This window comes from Pangasianodon hypophthalmus, chromosome 7 (assembly GCF_027358585.1).
Source record: "Pangasianodon hypophthalmus isolate fPanHyp1 chromosome 7, fPanHyp1.pri, whole genome shotgun sequence".
NCBI lineage: Eukaryota > Metazoa > Chordata > Actinopteri > Siluriformes > Pangasiidae > Pangasianodon > Pangasianodon hypophthalmus.
Genome location: NC_069716.1, coordinates 5,074,373 through 5,092,990, shown reverse-complemented (window position 1 = coordinate 5,092,990; position 18,618 = coordinate 5,074,373). Strand labels below are relative to the sequence as shown.

Below are 18,618 nucleotides of genomic sequence, written 5' to 3'. Positions count from 1 at the left end.
CTCTGGCTGTCTGACAGGTATATTTGTAAAAATGAAATGAGTCGGGCGCAGACAATTGAAGATGGAGTTGTAGCAGGGCTTTCTTGGCAGTGAGGTTTGATTGGAGGCTGTGGGATTGTTCTCTTATTGCTTTGGCTGCCACAGTCAAGGTCTATTTCTCTCCTTTACCTTTCATAAAAGAGCAAAGAAAGATCAACTTCAGGAGTGCATTTCAAATGAATAAGGGTTGGCTTTGCTTTCAAGTTATACTGCGTTGTTTGGTTGATGAAAATAATGGATGAAGGGCAATAATTAGCAAAAAAAAATTGGTGTTTCCATTTTATACCACAGTGCTGTTGAATTCACAAGGTGTTGAATAATTTTCTTTCACAGCAGCTCCGACAGTAGCTGCCAGCTGAAATTCATTGTTATTATTATTATTGTTGTTGTTGTTGTATAATAATTCAATATTATCATTGCGGACATTCTAATTTTATCCTTTCTATAGTAACAATCGGAGATTTTATATTTCAGATAATCTACTGTGCATAATCTAAGCCTGATAACACATTTTGTTAAAAAATTTCCAAATATATTTTTATTCCATAAGGATATAGATATTTCCTTAGAAAATGCAATGATTCCTTGTGAAAAATGTAGTATATTTACAATAATTTTACACAAAAAAATCATATATATTAAAACCTGGCAAACTTGACATTGGGTCTTTCTTAAAATCTTAAGTAGTTTTGACTTGAAGTGACATTTTAAAATATATTTCATTGAAAAGCAAAAAAAGAAGCTCTTGACGAAGTGTGACCATCATTCTGAGTACAATCTATTTGTTCAAAAATGGATTTTCTATTGCTTCATTTGCATATTTCATTATATTTATAAAAGAGAATTGTTATTCTATAAATCTATTAGGGTCTTGTATTAATGTATATACTCAACAGGTAGGGTTTGGAGTAACTCCTCTCGCATCACCAAATTAAAATGATGCTACAGAAACGGCAGAATTCTGCAGAGACCCCACGCTGATAGATGAGGAGATGCTTTTGAGGATAGTGCCAGCAATTATGGCAAAAAACCTGCCCAATTGATGTGGGCTGTCAAAAATCCTATTTACAGCCACTGTTCTGCTGAGGCTTCCTCTGGGACGGCCCGAGGGCGAGAGACACTGCATGAACCGCTGCTATCATACAACAATGATTCGACTGCTGTTTATCATATCAGCCTCGTCAATCACAGGACAGAGAGAGAGAGAGAGAGAGAGAGAGAGAGAGAGAGAGAAAGAATATTCAAACAAGCTTCCATTAACAGACGAGGAGAGATCATCGAAAAACAAGAGCACTCAGTGCAACTTGCCTAACAGCTGTGTGTTTTTCCCAAAGCCCCAGCCTGGCTGCTCTGGAAATTTATGGTGAAAAGAAAGAGAGAGAGAGAGAGAGAGAGAGAGAGAGAGAGAGAATCACCACAGCCCAAGTGTGTCATTAATTATTCAAGTACAGGGAGGCAAAGGACGACCTCAATATTTAAGTTCATGCATCAGGAGATCAGTGCACGCGTCTTTCCCAATGTCCAGGACATCGAGTAAAGGACCTCCTCCTTATTTATTTATTCGTCTAGCCTTAGGTAGGAGCTGCGTATTTATCGAGCGGTCGGGAACGTGTCCCAGACTGAAGGGAAGAATGACAGATGTGCTTGCACTGCACATTTGCAAAATCTATAACACAAAATTGTTTAATTTAGGTCTGTTGTGTTTGTAGAAGCTCAGTAAAACAGCCCGAGGTTGTTTTGTCTGAAGAATCTGATTAGCCTATGGTAATTTCAAACAAGTGTTAGCTTAATGGTGGATAACGATCGATCATATTAGCATTAAGGATATAGGGAATTCAAAATTTCTACATTGCTTATGAAAATTAGTAATGCATTTTCCTAAGCTTCAGATTCAACCTCTGTTGAGTGCGATGACACTGGAGACCTGATCTTCTTTTGGGTACTTTCCAAGCACAAATCACTTTTGTTGAAATTAGAGTCCCTCCTGTTTCTCTAGCTTTGATGCTCATGAATATTCACAGCATGCAAATATTGACTTTTCTTGCCGTGTTAGAAGCCTGTCTGGGAGTTCGATTACAGGTTTAAATATTCAAAGATCAGGAAGCAATACACTCCTGACTTTTAGCTGCCTTGCTTTTGAGGCTTTGGTGTCAAAGATAATTGGGGCTTATAGTATACATTGAGTTGCCTTGTAGTTACTAGCTTAGTGTACATAATACACTGGCAACTCAATGTACAGTGTATAGCATATAAACTATACATGTAGATATGATTCCAACATTGTGCTGACAGGTTGCATTTTACTGTTAAATAAGTGTCGAGTTTTTTTTTTTTTTTTTTTTTTTTTTAGCACAGAATTAGCAAAAACACAATATGCGGTTTACGAGCAGTGATGCTAATGACACGAAGACATTAATCACATTCTAACATTATATACACTAATAATTTAGTGTACACTCTATAATTTAGGTAACAGTGTTGTATTTTCATCAGTCAATATCACAATATCATTGAACATAAAGAAAAAAGAATGAGAGGACTTCATTTTCTTCTTCTCCTGATCTTCACGAATTCATGAAAAGAACATCAGGGTCTCTCTACCCACCATCGACACCTCATACAATAACCCCTGCATCTGCAGCAGTTCCTCCACCAGCATTGCGGGCAACCCCTCTCACCCCTCTCATGGACTTTTCACCCTCCTACCATCTGGCAGAAGGTACGGGAGCATCCGTGCCACCAACAGCAGACTCCGCAACAGTTTACGCCCTGAGGCAGGCAGATTACTGAACACCCTGCTGCCCCCTCAACGCTCAGCTGGGCTAGTCAAACACCTAACCCTGTATGACTGAATACCATTGCACACTGCACTTTACAAAGCTGCTTCAGATACTTTATGAAACACTAAACGTATTGCTGCTAACCTACCAATAGTTTCCAGTTTACAGCCCATGTTCTGTGTATTTATTGTCCTGCGTATTTATTGTTCATTTCTGTGTATTTATTGTCTTGCACTCATCTCACACTGTTGTGTATTGTACTTTTTGTACTCTTCCGTACTGTTGTGTGTTGCACCCTGGTCCTGGAGAAACATTTCGTTCCAATGTATACAAGCTATATAGAGGAATGACAATTAAAACCCACTTGACTTGACTTCAGGAAATTTGGATGATGCAAATTCCTGTTCAAAAATATATGACTTGTGGAGTGTTCCAAATGTTTCATAGGAGGGCAAGTGCTCAGGAAACAGGGTTTGACTTAAAAATTGTGACTAAAAGGTCCATTTTTCATAATCTAGAATAGATGAGTTATGGAAAAGGATGTTTTAAGCATGGCATGTTAAATGGATTCATACATCATTGCACAAATAGTTTCTGAAATATTTTAATAAATATATTTCAAGGTAAAGTATAATTAGAGTGGTCCGGAACAGGTAAGAATACTGTGAGGTTTTATTGATGTTTTAAATTATTCATCTGAAATATGCACATAGCTTGATGTTATAATGTTTTTACCTTTGCTTTAGATACACAAATGGTATCCTGATTATGGAACAACTTCACAGTGCTTACAGAATGTTTTTTTTCCCCCTCTCTGTCTCCCTGATGCATTGAGAGTTCCTATTTCCATACGATCTCATTGCTCTGATTAGCATCTCTACCCGGGTGTTTTCACACCAATTCACACTTCCATACCTCAATGGGTATCAAGTGACCTTCTAACAGGCGCGAAAGAAATACAGGGGAGTTTCCCAGATTTCAGTAGAACTGACAAACTGATGAAGTCTCTTAGATGAGTGGAGAGATTTATAATGTTCTAGCTCCAAGGTGGGGTTCTCCTAAGGCTCCCTGAAGCATAGCAAGGGGGTGCACAATGGTTTAAATTTTGTTACTTTGGTGGAAAACTCTGTCTACCATTATCAAAGTTATTAGACCTATAAATAATGTCAACTGGAATCTAAAAAATAATTTAAAAAAATACTGTATTGTGCCAATAAATGGATAAAATATTATTGTACCTATTTGAATAATGTGCATAATATTTAAAGTATTAAAGAATTATATATATTATATTATTTCAGTATTTTAATTGGATTAATTGGGGTCCTTTTCTTTTAACGGTTAAAGGGGTCCCTGGCTGCAACCATTTTAACAACCCCTGTTCTACATTTTAACCCAATTGCCTTTACTATTACTAGAAAAAAAGAGAGGTTTGGGCATTCTGAAACTTAGCCAACTGCTACCTCTTCCCAATGGATTGGTCCATTTGGGATGGGTACTGTCCTCATTCGCAGCTGAACTCCCATTAGCTTCGTCATCAACTCCCCTCAGTGTGTGCCTCTCTCTCACTCTCTTTCTATGGACAGCATAAAAATGGGCAAAAATGGAACTTGTTTACAGATGGCAAAATTATAAATTAAGTTGTCATGGTGTCATGCTGTCAGCGCCAAAACTTTGGGGAGCCATCGACAAATAATCCAGCGTGGAGAAAATAACTGTGTCCTCTGCTCATCGCTTATCCTGCATGCTGCTGCTCTCTGTTATTAAACTTGTACTGAAATCCCAAAGAGCGATCACGTTTTCAGGATTAATGTACTATTTTCAGCTGTATATCTATAGCATTGAATTATTTAAATCATCTATTGCTACAAAGATGCCACAAATTTATGCAATATGGCACAATAACAATTTTCAGAGATCTGGTAAAATATTGTACAGAAAAGTCACATTATTATTATTATTATTATTATTTTTGGTTGAGTACCGTATGTAATTTCTTTCCTGTTTCCAAATGCTCTTGAATCCTAAAATGGGTTAATGTTCAATTATTTATAAACTGCTTTGTGTTTAATTTTGCACCCATTTATATTAGGATATTTTTAAATATATCACAGAATCAGAATACCCCTTGAAATGTGATTCCAGTGTCGTTCTCGAGATGCCGCATTTCTATTTGCATTGCAGCGCCTGTTGATGTGCCAGGCACTTCATCTCTGATTCCAATTACAGAGCATTTCAGGATATTCTTGTGTATGCTTGTCTATCGCATGCTTTCTATTCACAATTCTGACATCCAATTTCATTTTGTCTATTTGCTGTCGAGGCTCATCCATCCACGTCTATTGTTTCATATGACCAGCTGTCCATGAACTGAATATATATATATATATATATATATATATATATATATATATATATATAAACATCTACACATAGGCCATTATGTTGAATTGTGGAAGAGTAAAACTTTTCACACTGGCTACAATTACTACTATTACTACTACTATTACTACTACTACTACTACTACTACTACTACTAATAATAATAATAATTAATATTATTATTATTATAATTATTATAGTGCCTTCCATTTATATAATGTCTTTCTAACCCTGAATGTCACTGAAATAAAGCCTAGTAGAAAGAAGAAAAGGAAAAGCGTTGGGACAAAAGGTAAGGTGATAAAAAATGCACTTAACTTTTACACCTAGCACATTAAATGACTTTGTAGTACTTGTCAGACAGCCAGTGAATTCATCCTTCACAGGGTTTTTTACAGGGTTTGTCCTTACAGTGCCACAACTAAAGCTCTGACCTGCCAACCCTACAGCGCACAGGAAAAAACACAACACAGTGCATTTGCAGTATAGCCCTTTTACACTTATCTAATGTCCCTCACATAAACCATGAAATGTTTCCTTGTGGGTGGCATCAAATGCTGCTCAAACTGCTTGAAATATCTCACTGGTGCATGAGTTTATAACCATTTTCTAATTATAATTACCATTAAAATGATTTGTAAAGTTAGATTTGACACTTCATTTTCACTATTTTTCAGTGGCACCCCTGTTTAATATAGTTAACTGGAAAAAAAAACTATATTAAAAAACTTGGCAGGTTTGTTGTTAACCTGTGAGGAAAACAGTATTACAATATTTTAAAATATTCTATTATGTTATCCATTCATGTATGAGGTCATTCATTAATTTGTCTCGTTATATAACGCGAATGCTAAAAGACAAAAGATTAGAAATATACAGGTGAGTGCAAAGGTTTGCATGCTTCTTGAATTAAAAAAAGGAAATTATACCTCAATTTTACAAATTTTTACAGTCTAAACCAATTCCAGAAATTATAAATTAAATTAAACCCATTAAGGAAGCTAATGACCCATAATTAAGCCTTAAGCAAAACAGATGTTTTTTTTTTTTGTAATAATACCTTAACATGATAATTTCTTTTCATTCACTCATTCATCCATCCATCCATTCATTCATTCATTACTTGTGATAATGAAAGCACACAAAATGTCTATAAAATATATGTGATGTAGAGTTATATATTATATATAATATATTGGATAGATAATTAACTATAGGGTTGTTTGATGGCTAAAAGTAAAGTTATTATAGTCTTTGAACAAAATGATGTAGACGAAAAATCTGTTTCTGTCTGTCTTTATGGTATCTTGTATGGAGGGAAAAAAACCAATAAGAGTCAATTTGGGAAGAAAAACATAAAGAGTCCATCAAGTTCAGTAAGCATATTTTACTTATTATAAATAAATACTTTTACACTATGAGTGTTTTTCTGAAAGTTTCCACACTGACAAACAGCATAACTGCCACCACTTGCTTTTTAATTTGTTAGAATTTTCAAGGATGTTGTTGAAGTATCTACTTTTATATCACTATATTATAATTTTTTTTAATTTCATCTTGGAGCCCCTAGAGACACATTTCTCTCAACAATTAATAGAAAATAACCAGCGTCTGTGAGATACGATACAAATGCAGTAGGTCTTAGCTCGCTACAAGGTGCCATCACTTTTAAAGCTTGAGTGAGATGTTTAAGGATAAATCGCCCAGGGGAAATGACCACCATCTGGCAGACAACGGCCCTGTCCTCAAAACTCCTCATCTTCATCATCCTGCATGCTGACACTGTCACTTACTAAACCCCCTGCAGAGTTCTGGACAAGTTTAACACAGCATTATCCAGTACATCTGCTGTATGGTGTCAAAATGTAACTCTGTCTTCATTCAGGGATCTATAAAAACTTTGAAATGAAAATAACACACTTGTCTGTTAGATAAGGCAGCGACATAGTGGACAAGTTGCTTCAGTCTACATTACTGTCCAGGTACTGACCTTTGAAATGAGAAGGACACCCGAAATCATGCTGCTTAAGGAAAATAGTCAATGACGTATAGCTGAGTTACTGTAACCTCTCCTGAAGTTTTCTAATAACAGCACGTCCTGTGTTTTATTCTTCTTATACCACAGCAAATTGTCAACGATTTCAGTTTATCTGCTAAAGAACAACACAGCATACTTTTTATCCATTTATAGTTACATTCAACGTGGTAAAACGTCTGTGAAACAACTTAGATCCTGTTATCACTTATAGCAGCTATAAACAGTTGTTCCAGCACTAGCCTTTCTTTTTTTCTCTCGCTAATAAGAGTGAGAAAAAAAAACATAGCTTGTCATGTTACCAAGAAACCGGAAAGCTCCACCAGATTTTCCTGTGGTGGAAAACTTATTGACTGTTACAAAGTGCTGACACTGGAGACTCCTTTCAGAAATGTTAAATAAATGTTAATAATTGTCCTGTTACTGAAAAAACACAAAGCGGAACGTTTCTTGTGGCAAAAGCTGTTACACAGCTGGACACTGGCGACTCCTTACAAAAAGTTTGTTAAATACCAACACATTTTTATTATTAGTGTTAAATTATGTGGATCGTCCATGAATTTGCTGTTACTATTTAAAAAAATGATAATGTATTAGACCACGCATGTGAATATAATCCCTGTGATTTGAAATCAACATCAATCAGTCCATCACTATTGTTGGAGCTTCTCTTACAGAAAATGAATCAACACCCTTTGACCAATCAGAATTGAGAAATTTAACAGCACTGCGGTATAAAGGGTGACTAATAATTGCAGAACAAACATAACATATAAAGTGGCTGCTCCTTCTCAGGCTGCTAATTGATATGGGGTGCAGTGAGACGGATTCGTTAAAGCGTTAAACGAAGTCATAATAGAGGCCTAAGAAATGCGAGAATAAGAAAAGGTCAACCAAAGAAGAAGGAGTGCATTAAGCTGAAGAATTAGTGACAGGTGAGCCCTCCCTTTATGATAATGCCTCCTCTCTGATTACAGCTTTGACCTTCTGCAGTTCTGCCGTGAGCCGAGGTCTTCATTACACTCTGATTAGCTGCTGTCAGAGTCGCTCACGGAGCTTATAACTCCGGACTGAGCCTGGGTCAGAATAACGACAAGCTTTATAGCTTATACTCGACTGTCGGAACGGCTGAGAAGGAGATGCATTTATCTCGCCGCAGGAAACCTCTTGGCTTTCCCTCCGGCCGTTTGGCGTCACTTGACAGGCACCGGGCCATCTCCATTACTGATGAGCTCTGGGCCAAGGCCAGTGTGTGATTTACAGCAAGAGCTACTACATGCCTATTTGTTAACATGGCCATTAATGTAACTCGGTGTGTGCAAGACCATTTCTCTGTTCTGTTCAGGATGGAGAACATGACTGTATGGATTAGTGAAAATAAACTCAATTTAAAGCAGTAAATGAAGTGTAAATGCAGGGCAAAACTAAATTTCCAATATTGTTTGGATTTGTGAGAACTTCAGGTGGGTGTTAATTTAAAAAAAAAAACAGTTTACAGTTAATTTACTTTATACCACAAGGCTCAGCTGATCAGAAGGTGTTGATTAATTTTCTATAACGGTGGCTCAGACAGTATATCAATGCCCTCGTGTTATTACATTTTCATTTCTATAGTAACAACTTACACAGGGACTTGTTTCACGGATGCTATTTAAGGAAGAACACACAACCAAATAATATACGCCGTTATGGTGTGGTACATTATTATTTTGTATAACAGTATGCCCCAAAGTGTGTTATTCCACTTACACCAGAGCAAATCGCCAACAATTACAATGTTTGATTTATTAATGAACAAGAAGTCATGCTTTTTAATGCTTTATAGTTAATGTTGTGGAACGTCAGCAAGACAAGTTAGTTCGTGTTATCACTTACGTTAAAGCCATGATAAACAGTCACTCCCTAACCAGCATCTATTTCTCTCTCTTTCTCTTGGAAAAAAAGCGCAAACTCCTGCTCTGTGCCGGGAAACTTTACAAAGCACCGTGACTGTTACAAAGCACTGACACCTATGACTCCTTCCATAAATGTTAAATAAGCATATTCTAACAACAACAACAACAACAACGTCACTACATCAACAATTGTACGCTTTTCTTTGTTAAACAACACCTTTTTTAAAAAATCCTTCAATTATTAGTCTTAGATTGTGTGGAGTGCCTGCTGTGTATGTCCCTGTGTATGAGCTGTTACTATAGAAACAATAATGTATTAATATAATGTTACAGCTAAATGAATATAGTTCTGTCTCATGGTTATGTAGCCTAGTATCCACAAGACGGTGGGCACACAGTGACATCTTGTGATCAGGAGAATATCTAGTGATTTATAGGTGACATTTTGTTACTTTGCTAGCACAGACTTGAACACGAGTGCAGAAGGTTAAGATATCTTCACCGTGTTTTTTTTTTGTTTGGTTTTTGTTTTTTTTAAACATGCATTACATTTGTTATATTCCCGCATAAATAAAAAATTTTTAATAATTATTTATTATTTAAAGCAATTGTAAAACCGTAGCAACACCATAATGACACTATGTGATATGTAATTCTGCTTTTACGTTTCTAAACATAGTTTACATGTAGTATGTACACAGACTTTAGCTTGATAACAGCCCGAAGTGTCTGGTTATGCTAGCACTGCGCAGCACATGGTTGCCATGCAGAGATTTTTTTTTCCATTATATCAAATTAATGCTGTTTTTTGTGCTGTACTTATTTAGTTTTTTATGTACGGAGAAGAGCAATGCTAACGCTAGTGCTTTCCTGTACCTGTGCTCGTCCAGGTATGTTGAATGTGAAATGTATTTTTACTATGGTATTTTATTTCGCTTTGTTTAATTTGTGCTACTGTTAGTTTATGATATGGTTTCTGAATTTGGTAGAGTATGTATACTGCAATCAATGTAAAGAAAAGAAAAAAAAAAAAAGAAAACTACAGTAACATTCATATGGTCAGTACACTGTTATGTATGGAGAAGAGCAACACTAAATGTGCTTCCCTGGGTCTGTGTTCTCCCAGAAATTAAAAGCAATCAACAAGCACCACTTGTGACTGCTGCCTCTTTATTGCGAACCAGCTGAAGGGGTTACAAATGCGAATAATATGTTGATTTATTGAAATGACATAGCATATCTGTGTTGTTTGAAGAAGGAATATGAGTACAAATTTTACAAGGGATAGACTTTTATTATTTGGCTCACAGCTCCAGGGCAAAACTACATCTTGGCCAGTTGACTACATTTAAAAGAAAGCATAAAAGTGTGAAATTCCAGCTCCGTCCTTGGCAGCGCTTACCCACATGCTGCCTCGTTTAAATACGATCACCTGTTACTCATTTCCATAGCTCATCAAGACTGTTTAAAAGCATATACGAAAGCATTTTGCAAAGGCTTGTGCCTTCCTATATTCATGTTCTATCCATTCTGTTCCATTTGTAGCCTTTTTCATTAGTCTTCCTTTCTTCCTTAGATTCTCTGACTCCCTGTTATCTTGCTTTGTGTATGTATTCTTAACTTGTAGTATCTGCTGTCCATGTTTATTGTGTTTACACTCTTAACCTTAGATTAGCTTGCTTACATCTTTATTAACAGCACAGCTCCTTATTTCAGCACACCATATCCTGTTTTGTTATTAGCATTAGCCTAAATTATCCCAGTGTTCCCCCTGGTTTATGCATGGCTAATTCTTTGTAATTGCTTCACTCACAACAGCCTTATCTTAACTGTTGCGTTTAAATGATCCGAGCTGCTTTGCTGTTCACTGCTAGTGGTGTGCTATTTATACCTTTGTACATGTCATTATAACACATAAAAAGGCACAGTGCGCTCCTGTTTTTGCTATGCGTGAGGTGTGTTATTGCACAAGTCATTCAGTATGTGTGAAGTTTTTTATCTAGTCATTTTTCCTTTTATTTCTTTGGGAGAAACCAGGGTGAGGTGCACACTTAAGAAGGCCTAATCCATGCTAACATGCTAGATTTGAAAACACATCTTTCCTGAGTTTTAGACCACCATTTTGACTGAGGAAAAATCTGGATGCTGTTTTGTGTTGTAGTACAGATAAAGGAACATGAAGCCTTTTAAATATATTGATGTATGACTGTCATGTGAATGAATATGAATATTCCAAGATGGTGGATGCTGCTTTCTGTATTAAGGATTTTAATGTCATGTTTCGGTAACTTTATAAAGTATTGTGCTGTGTTCACAGCAATTGGGAACTCCTGGGAACTTTCTACTTTCCCACATTAGTGTGTTCAAAACTTCTGTTGCTGTCTACAAAAACTGGAATTAAAGAGTTGTTTATTTAGTTAGTGCTTAACTCACTGTTACTTCTTGTTCTTTAATTTCACTATGAGCACCGCCATTTTGAAGTGATGTCATGAAATCGCAACTCAGAGAGGTTAGAGCTCTCGAAAAACTCCAAATTTCCAAGTAGGAATTATGATTTGGAGAGCCGTTTAAAAGGACTGTTAATTTGGAAATTTCCCAGTTCCCATTTGGTCATGAACGCAGCATTATTGTGACATGTGATGTGTCTCCACCCCATCATTGGTCATTGTTTTGTTTCCTGACTGTTATTCACCTGTTCTCTGTTTATAGCCTTGATGGTCCTGTGTCGTGTTGCAAAGTTGTGTAATTGTAATGTGTGTTACTGAGCCTTATTTTCCCAGGTTCCTATGGCCTGTGATTATGATTATTACATTCACTTTAATAAACAGGATGCTGAGTTTATGCATCCTTATCTCTACTAACTACATGTTATAAGTATACACGCTACAGTGTGCATGAATGTTCTTGTTGCCAAAACAAACAAAATGTTGGAAGGTCATAGGTTGATCAGACATTAAATGTGTATGCCCATGATGCTGTTTTCTTTTCATTCATTTTTTACTTTCATCGTAGATGCTGTTTTATATCTTTTTTTAATTTATTTTTTAACTTTCCTTGTGGATGTGGATGGGAAGTGGTGGCTTGTTGGTTAAGGCTTTGGCTGGCTGACTGCAAGGTTGTGAGTTCAAATCCCCAGCTGTTCAATTATATCCTGTCTCAATTTTAAGTCTTTTTGGCAAGCATCAGCTAAATGTGCAGAACATAACTGTGAAATGAACTGGGTGTATCAATCGTTAAAAACCAGCGTTCTCAAAATTACCCTTATTTACTATGGACTTGCTCACTACAGCAAAAGTCATCACTAAACAAACCTCTAGGACATATTAATTACCACACTGTCCTTCACGAAGCTTCATCTTACTATCTTGGGTCTCCAGAGATATGAAAACCATGATGGGGACAAATTATTCCAGAAATATGTGTCCTCTCTCTCTGAGTTGATTTATTAATAAATACAGTGGGGACGTGCATGGAAAGAAAAGACCATATGTCTGATATTTCTGTACATCTGGTTGCAATAGATTAGTATTGGTGATGGATTCTCCCTCTCTCCTTCTTGTCGTCACTCTGTCTTCACACTGTCTTCATCTGTCAGGGTGTGTGTGTGTGTGTGTGTGGGGGGGGGTTTTTTCCATTCAGAGCAAATGAACGCTGCTATTTCTGGTCTCCACTGGTACAACATTTTATTGATACAGTCTAACACAGTTGAGGAATGGGGTGCACATCAACACACACATACACACACACACACTCCTCACACACGCCTCACACACTCACCACTCTTGGCAGAAGAAGCCATTTATTATACATGTTTCAACAACAGTGGCTGTACAAACAACATCCGAGAAGAACGGTGCTGCCATTTGACATTTGTGTCCTCTGTAATAAGAACATTTTCAAAGCCACACTTAACATTTCATGTTCAAGGCAAATTGGAGTGTATGTGTGAGCAACACTGGGATAAAGAGAGAGAGAGAGAAAGAGAGAGAGAGAGAGAGAGAGAGAGAGAGAGGAGCATTACATACCCTTAATCCGCAAACTCTCTGGGATCCCATCCTGCTGGAACAAGAACAGAGAGAGACAGAAAGTCATAAAAACGTCACGTAGCGTATTGCTTTCCAGACAGCTTGTCGATGGATCTCTAACAAGTCACAACCACGCAATCGACGCCTCAATGTGTCACACGCTTTACACACCTCAGGGACGTCAGCCTGCTGAGACACGTCCTCCTGCACTGTCACGTTAAAAAAAATAATAAATGCCCACAGCAACAATCATGTTCTCAGAGGCATGTCTATATTAGTTCTGCATCAATGCTTGCTTTTTTCTCTGGGGGTAATAATTTCGAATTTATGGAACATACAGTGTGATTAAACTCGGCCTATAAATATTTCCTTTCTATCTTAGTCTGCTGTCTCATCATATGAATACTTCCTGACATTTGCCATGTACAGTGCCTTTGCAGAATTATTGGCATCTAGTTAATAAATAACAATAATAATTCCTGTTATTAATTTGTGTGCATGAAATACCCTTAAAATATCATTCAAACAGAAAGGAAGCTATTGAAAAAAAATATTTCAGACATTTGACCTTGCTGTGACCTTGACCCTGTTTGGCTCAATTCTGAAATCTAATCAGGTCATCTGTTGGTTACAATAGCTACGTTTACATGGACACTAATAATCCGATCGTAATTGGACTAGAAGCACAATCAGATCTAAAAAGTCACATGTAAACACGTCAATCGGAATGAATTGGCCAAAACCTATTAAAATTTCATTCGGATCGTAAGGGGTGGTTTAAACCTTTTCTAATCCGATGGAGAGGACATATAAACACTTCATCGGGTTGAAAATGAAACCAGATAGTTCTGCGCATGTGCAATGACGTACAAATCACGTAATGACGTATGACGCACGGCTGTCAGCGGTATTGGGGCTCTGACCGTAGCCTCACCAGGTGCCATGTTCCCCTCCACCATGGAGCATAGTGTCATAAATGACTGTCGTGTCATCCTAAAATTCTCCTTCCACTCCTCGTCTGTGAAGTGGTGCAAAACGACATTGTCCCACCGGTCCTTGCTTCGGACCCTCAACCACAGACGCCTTGTTCTGGGCTCGGGAAGGGGCATTTTATTTTAATTGCTTGATAAATACACGCAGTACCGCACAAAACATCACGCGCTCGTCGTCTTCTAATTAGCAGCTGAAATAGGCAAATGTTAAGTCCGCTTTTTAAAACGAAAAAAAAGAAGCAATGGCAAGAGAGTGGCTGCTAGTATCTGCGTGTTGGAACGGCTGGAAACGTGTAATCGTGCACTGTGCGCATGTCAGAAGATTCTGTCATGTAAACGCGTATATCAACCCGATTACTTTATTCAGTGTTCTTGTAAACACTGCGATCGGATTAATCAATCTGACTGATTTCATTCCGATTGAAACAAAAAGTGTCCATGTAAACGTGACTAATGACAATTCCATACGTTCCATACAATGACAATGACATTCCTAAAATATCGAGGTATTTGTATTTTTTTTTCGAGTATTTTTAGGTGTGTGAATGTGGAACTGTGGTGAGCAGAAATGCATCAAACCTTGAGGTGGAAGATTTACAACAGCAGAAGACAGGACCTGACTGGAATGGAACCTGATGTGGTCTTCTATTGTTGTAGTCCATCTGCCTCAAGTTTCAGCATGTTGTGATGTGAGATGCTTTTCTGCTCACCACAGTTGTAAAGAGTGGTTAACGTAGTTAAAACAGATTTCCTTCTTTCCAGCTCAAGTCAGTCTGGTCATTCTCTGACCTGTCTCATCAACAAACCTGCTCATTGGATGTTTTTTTATTTTTTTATTTTTTTCCGCCCCATTCTGTGTAAACTCTAGAGACTGTTATACTTGAAAATCCCAGAAGATCCACAGTTTCTGAAATACTCAAACCAGCCCGTCTGGAATCAACAACCATGCCATGTCACTGAGATCAACTGAAGACTAAATGAAGCTTTTGTTTTTAGAGAGAGAGAGAGAGAGAGAGGGAGAGAGAGAGAGATTACATATTATATATAGTATATTTTTAAATCTAGTTCTATTGAGAATATGTTTGATGTTTGAAAAAAGATAAATCGTTTCTCCTATTGACTCAATGCAAAATTTTAATTTTTGTGTCTAATGTTTATTTTACATCCATTTTAGCTCGTTAGCTGTATTTGGCAAATTTATAGCCAGTATTGCATTGCTCTCAGGTATCCGTACTGCGTGTTTGACAAGATGGCCTCTGAGATTGAAATCTATTTCTAAAGGTTAACAGAAGCCTCTATAAGTCCTTCCGCAATCATCGTGGGAGGCAAAAGGCAAATGTTACATGCCAATTTTATACGTAGCCATTTCAAATAGCAGCACCGTCAATTTATTGCCGTCAGGAAATCTCGCAGCAATTGGTATTTCATGTATACTAACCACTGCTGGCTGGTCTGAGAATTAGAAAAAGCCAAATTATTGTGGATGGTATTTTCTATTAAAGCCTGGAAGCCGCCAACCATGAATAGACATGACAGTGGCATGAATATTTGATACTCTCCTACTCTGCGAAGATTCATTTTTTTCCCAGATGTAGGGTTCCGGACGTGTGGAGAATGAGGAGGATTCATATTTTTTGATTCACTCTTTTTCTTTGCTCCTTGTAGGGGAGCATAATGGAGTTGATGCATAATGCAGGGAGCCTAGAGCTGTTAATAAAGCATTCCTACAAAGAGAAAGAAAGAGTGAGAGATCCATCATGTAGAGTAGACAGGAAGTTGGGGTGTAAGAATGTGTGTGTGTGTGTGTGTGTGTGTGTGTCATATGAAGGACAAAAAGGATCAGAAGTGGCTGATTTGGTTAAAAAATCATTTTGTTCTTTAGATAGATTATTTAATTGTGTATGATGGGAGGCTTAGAACTTGGATAGATTTTGTCATGCAGTGTTTTCCCGGTGGCCGGTGTGACTAAAAATGAGCTGGCCACCAGCTGCCTAGACACGCATGTCTTAAACTTTATCTCTCCGACAAATTCTCTCTCTCTCTCTCTCTCTTATCCAACTTTGCAGTGTGTTTGAGGTGGTTGTTTATGAGGCACAACTTGATCTCTCCTTGTTTTTCTCTTTCCCTCTATCTCCACTTGTCTTTTTACTGTTATTAATGATGACATTATTGCTGTTAAAAAAAAAACCTCATCACATAAAGACAGCACATTAATTATCCTCAATAGATGGTGGTTTGATGTTCGGTTATCTCAACGGATGTATTCGAGCCCAGGTTGATTTTCCTGCATGTACATTCATCCCATTTCTTTTGTGATGTTCTTAAAAATGCTGTCTGTCCATCTGTGAAATGATTAACTTCCACAAATTCATTTTCAGATATGAATAAATGCAATTTCTTCTGCTAAAGACACTTGCAGAAAGATCCTCTCCGTAAACCCACACTGCTCTTCCTGGCATTCTCTGCTTGTGTTAAATTTAACCTTCAGTTTTTATCTGAAAGGTAGTTTATTAGTTAATATGTTACTTCCATGATAATGGACATAAATATCTAAGACAAAAAATATGGTATGTCTAATATTTTTGCATATTAATGTATATGTAGAACCCTACAACAAAGAGTTGCCATTTAAAAAAAAATGAAGTAGAACCTTTTAGAAGCTAGAACCATTTACCAACAAAAAATCCTTGATTTGCATTAATCATTAATTAATTTTGTTGTTTTGAGTGCTCACAGTCACAAAGGATACAAATAACCGTGCCTCGGCAAGCAAACACAAGAAAAAGACCTCTGCAATTTCATCTGTAATTGCTGATTGTTGTCATGACAATGGAGCTGAATCACAAGAATCACAATATTACAGAAATTGATATATAGATGTATATATAATATTGATATAAAGAATTTTACCTGATCCAGTATTTGATATATTGATCTGAGATGCATAAGAATGTAGCTGAGAGCAAACAGGTAAATTTGTAGCTTAAAGTACAAGGAGTTTGTCATTAATTTTCCTCGACCTTTCGATTTTATTTAATGAATATATTAAGTCTGGTTTTTTTTCTCTATTTCCGAGACACATTTATGAAGTTATGACCTTCATGTATGTGTGTGTAGGTGTTACTGCTACTTCATATTGTACTACTATTTATAGTCAGGGTACGGGTTTAGGTGTGAATCCATGTGCTGGCATTTATTTGCAAAGCCCAGGTTTATAAAACTCATTAACATTATCCAAAGCTCAAAATCATTAAATAGCCCTGGGCCAGGCACAAAAGATCAAGATTCAGGCAGGATAAAAGGTCAGGTAGATGGTAATGTCAGGTAGAATAATAAACATTTGGCAAGAACTTTGGTAAGAGTTAGCAAAGACGTGTAAAACAAATATTTCTTTAATTTGCATGTCCTCCTTCGGAGGAAGTGAGGGAAGGAAATGAGAACAAAATATTTGAAAAAAATGAATTTGATAAACTTCATGTAGGACAGTCTTGGACTCCAGTCCAGTCTTGAGCCATTTTCTGTATTGAAATGGACTTAATTGTCTCAGATTTATTGGCATTTGTAATTGGATTTGGTCTAGATCTTGGGATTTGCTCTTAACTGAGAGTTTGTTAAAATAATGTTTGTTTTGTCTTTTCTTTTCGCAAGGTTTGATAAGAAGTAATTCCTTCTTCTAGAAAACCTAGCTTAATCATTGGCACAATGCACCAATGAAGCCAACTAGCTGAAGTAAAAGCATGGCTTCAAAAGTATTTTATGGTTTTTGGCCTCAATCTTCTTATTTGAACCCAATCTTGACCCCTTAAGATATGGTTTTGACTTGATCTCATCTAGTCCTGGTCTTGGACATGTCTTAGACTTGACAAAGACAAAGTTAAGAATAAGAATATTAAATAAAGCTAGTTTTGCTAAGCTAACCTGCTATATATTTACTATTAATACGTACATCAGTGAATTCATGTGCCCCCATACTGAAATGCTGTATGCCATTATTTATATTATCATGTTTATTTCTTTTAGTTTCATTCAACCTATTGGCAATTTTGAGTCAATATTGATTCGCAAGTCCAAATTAAACCCTTGCCAATAATTAATTAGTTAACAGGTCTAATTTGGCTTTCTGAAACAAGACTGTCAGGAAGAAATTGATGAAGTTCGCCTGCAGAGCCTTGTTCTGTTTTTTTTAAATCCTTTTTTTTAAAGTCTGAAACAGAGTTTTTGTTCCCTCAAGGAGACATCAACAGGCTTTGTTTTATAGTTTCATTGGCTCAGCTGTGACAGAGTCGACCTCTTCTGCCCTGAGCCCATGGCCTGCCTTGGTGCCTCCGTCAGAGTTTAATTGATCCATTATATAATGTGAGGTTCCCGCAGTGAGAGGAACATGGGAAACAGGAAGAGCTCGTTAGGAAAACAAAAGGCCTGTCTCGACGCCTTGATTGTGTGTGATTGAGTGCACACACAATATCAAAC

General features: G+C 37.0%; 1 protein-coding gene across 2 annotated transcripts in view; it reads right to left on the bottom strand.

The window, feature by feature from the left end:
- Positions 1-18,618, bottom strand: part of fstl5 (follistatin-like 5) — a 137,973-nt gene that overhangs the window by 101,379 nt on the left and 17,976 nt on the right. The window contains exon 3 of one of the 2 annotated variants that reach the window (XM_053235514.1): positions 13,157-13,190. In XM_053235514.1, coding sequence (XP_053091489.1) covers positions 13,157-13,190 — 34 coding nt within the window. The remainder of the gene's footprint in view (positions 1-13,156; positions 13,191-18,618) is intronic. The other variant, XM_053235515.1, reaches the window with a different exon arrangement.